Below are 3,566 nucleotides of genomic sequence, written 5' to 3' on the forward strand. Positions count from 1 at the left end.
AGAATAATTTGTGACACGGCCCATAAAATACGAATATAGAAATACTTAGTTTAATACAATACTTCGATACGAGATAAAATACATCTACGCCCTTGAGTCAAATATAAGGAAATACTTCAACTTCACTTGAATGATGCTACGATCCAAGTCTAGCTTCCCAAATGCTCCTCACTTACCAATCACTATAGAGATACTCCATGAACCTATCTCGTCAACCAACTACTTCAGCTCCCCATGACACCGACAACGAGACTGATGAGGATGATTATATAGGAAATACTCAATAGTTTAGGTCTTTGGACATTTATGAGCTTTTTTTAATTTTGAAATGAATTTTGAAAGACTTTATAAGTCTTCAATTTGTGATTCAGATAATTTTGAATATTATTTTAAGTTTTGTTTATATTATTTAAAATTAAGTGTGTTTGATCGGGCTGTGTAGAATTGAATTTTATTTGTAGGTGGGTGGCATAAACTGTTGGTTTCTGTTGTAAAAAAATAATGCATGAAAAGCAACGGACAACGTGGGTTTGCCCGTTGCATTTTTGGTTTTTTTTTTAAATTCAAGAAAAGCGACAGGCAATGTCTTTTTAAAACCCAGAAAAAGCGACAGGCAAAGTCCTTTTGTCCGTGGCTTTTTTGAAAAAATTTTAAAATTATTAACAGAGTGATAGATGGCGTCGCATTTTAGAGATAAAAAATGATAATTAAAATAAAGTGACGGAGTCTGACACTTTTGTTAATTTTTTTTTTAAAAAAAAGGGTCAAAAAGAGAGGTTGTCTGTCACTTGACGCACTTCGTCGCTTTTGTCCGTCCTTTTTGGCAGTTTTTAGTAGTGATTATTATCGTATTTCATAAGTTGAATAACTAATATAAATTGAATTTTGAATTCGTTGATTCGCTCATATAGAAGGTTAAATATTGGTGCTTCTCATGACCCATTTTGGGTCGTGACATCCATCAAATCTAACTAAAAAATAAATGACTTGTAATGTGAAGTTTCAAGTCAAAGTTACTACAACAAATGAAACTGAAAATACAACATATGTTCTAAATTCGAAACAAATTACTATTATGTCAAATTTCAACATACCATACAGAAATATGATTTAAAATAAATGAAAAACATAAGTTGTAAAAAAATATAAGCATGACATAAAAAATAGATAATACCAAAAGTTGCATGGAATCACATGAAGTAAATGTTGAGAATGAGAAGGAAATTAAATATAAAAAATAAACTTTCAGTAAATTTTAGAATAATAAAAAAAAATAGAAATAAAAATAAATTTAAACAAAAAAACAAAAACAAAAATAAAATGAAGAAATTCAAAAGTAATTAGCTTGTAGTTATACCATTTATTACCAACAATTCGGATAAAGACCCGATTAAATATAATTAGGTCAAGTAATGTTCAATGGCCTTATAGATTCATGTCATATATACTGTATAATAATTGATGGCAGAGGTTGATTTAAATTATATATTCATCTTAAGTTTACGTGAATTTTCTTTTTTTAAAAAGCATATATTATGACTTTTAAAGAATTTAAAAGAAGTTGATTATAAACGGCTATAATAGTCAATATAAAATTTTAATTAGGAGGAAAGGGGAAGTTTGATTATTGTTCAAAATTGAGGGGGGAGGGGCTGGAGGGGGGTAAGGGTTTATTTTAAAATCCAAAATTGAGGGTGAAAATGATTTATATTTTACGCATATTATACTTGATTACAATTTTATATATTTACTCCCAGTAAAACTGTATTGACGTTTGAATGAAAAAGACGCACCGACAATTTCATAACCTTTTATCTAATGAGCAAGCAAGAAATTTGTTGAATAAAATTAAAAAAAAAGCAATCACAACCACAACAAACGTTATTGTTAATACAGTATAAACAAAATAACGTGATATGAATAGGACAACGCCTATTGCCAGCCCACAACCAACACTTGCACCACAAATTCATCCCCCCCCCCCCCCTCCCACACACACACAAAGCACTCATATTATTTGGTGTAAAATATATATAACTTTTATGGCCTACTATTCTCAATTCACATGTGTTGTAACTTCCATTGAGGCCACTGTGGCTTTTACTCTGAAACACACCTATTTCATTCACTCTTACATACAATATTGGTCAAATACATTTATTCCTCAAAATCATTCCACCAACTACCAACTCATTTTTTATTTTTGTTTTTGTTTTAAACAACAATGGTATGTGAGACATACTGGCAATGCATAAAGAATAATAAAACGTAAATATAAATTGCATTTTCTCATTTCATATATGAGTGTAAAAGAAAGAACAAAACAACCATTAGCAAATAGCATATTTTATGAAAGTTCAAAAACAAAACATAGTTTAAACTTATTTTACAAAAACAACTCAAGAAAATGAGTTTTTGCAAAAACAATTTTGCAGATTCCGTTTGTTGAAAATTTCCAAGCAAGTGGCAAAATCAAAACGAATTGCAAAATCAATAGCAAAACTTAAATCTCCAATAGCAGAAAGAACTAATGAATCCAGTGGGTAAAGAATCAAATGAATCTAATGAAAATGTTGTAGAAATTCTAAATGCAACAAATCTAATCATGAAGCAGTAAACTTATATACATCTGTATACTATATGAACTGATTTGCATATGAAGATATATAGATCCATTCAAAGAATTTCTCTCCTAGCATCATACCCGAACTGAGATCGTTGGATATTTTGTTGTCGCTTCTTGTACACCAATGCACCGATACCTACAAAACAAACTGCAGCGATCACTCCGACTGCTATTCCAGCCTTCTTTCCACTCGTCATTCCACCACCAGATGATTCCTTCGATGAATCTACACTCTCATCGCTAATATCACTCGCAGCTTTGGAATTTGGAGCCGGCGATAGGGAATTTTTAGACGTAGAATCACCCGGTGACGGCGCCGGAGATGAATTTCGAGAGAGATCTGACAGTGGAGGTGCCGGCGGAGAAGATAGACTTGGTGAAGGCGATGGAGCTAGACTCATTGGTGGAGAAGCTACATCAGCGCCAGATTCCGGTGCAGGACTTGGTGAACTTGCAGGCGGATCTGTACAAATACATTGTTGAACAAGCAAAACAGCAAAGAGAATTGTGAAGGAAAACATTTGCACAGTCGCCATTGGTAAAAAATCACACCTCCCTTTTTTGCCTGCCAACAACAAAACACTAAAATTATAACTAAATCAAACGATTTACAATATAATACAAATACAAATCTGGAGATCCACTTGAAAAAACCTTTAGAGAGAGCGAGAGAGTGTACCTAGGTGAAGTTTGGAGAGAGAAAATGGTGATGAATGAGGAAGCAATGATGAATTAAGGGGGAAATGCTTGATTTGTTGATAGCGTGAAGGAGAAAGAAACAGAGTTGACTCCTCCTTTGGATCTGAATTTGAAAGTTGCGTAGGATATAAGAAGAAAAGTTGCATATTTTGGGTTACTTATCACGTTTGGATCTTTACTTTTTTTCTTTTCTTAACTTTATGCAATTTTATTTATCTTTTTATTTTTATATATTGCAAAT

The 3,566-nt window shown here is 32.2% G+C and overlaps 1 protein-coding gene across 1 annotated transcript; it reads right to left on the reverse strand.

Moving 5' to 3' along the window:
* Positions 1–2,494: 2,494 nt before the first annotated feature.
* Positions 2,495–3,566, reverse strand: LOC101266034 (proline-rich receptor-like protein kinase PERK13). The gene is made up of 2 exons (XM_004240632.5): positions 3,306–3,566; positions 2,495–3,191 (listed from the first exon to the last, which is right to left on the reverse strand). The coding sequence occupies exons 1-2, from the start codon at positions 3,469–3,471 to the stop codon at positions 2,677–2,679; spliced, it is 681 nt and encodes a 226-aa protein (XP_004240680.1). The 5' UTR covers positions 3,472–3,566; the 3' UTR covers positions 2,495–2,676.

Source organism: Solanum lycopersicum, chromosome 6, assembly GCF_036512215.1.
Source record: "Solanum lycopersicum chromosome 6, SLM_r2.1".
Classification (NCBI taxonomy): Eukaryota; Viridiplantae; Streptophyta; class Magnoliopsida; order Solanales; family Solanaceae; genus Solanum; species Solanum lycopersicum.

Bases quoted from the DNA above. Each gene is read 5' to 3' on its own strand.
- LOC101266034 (XM_004240632.5), bottom strand. From the start codon at position 3,471: ATGCAACTTTTCTTCTTATATCCTACGCAACTTTCAAATTCAGATCCA. The intron at 3,192-3,305 runs GTACACTCTCTC...TGTTGTTGGCAG, and splicing joins TCTCTCCAAACTTCACCTAG to GCAAAAAAGGGAGGTGTGAT.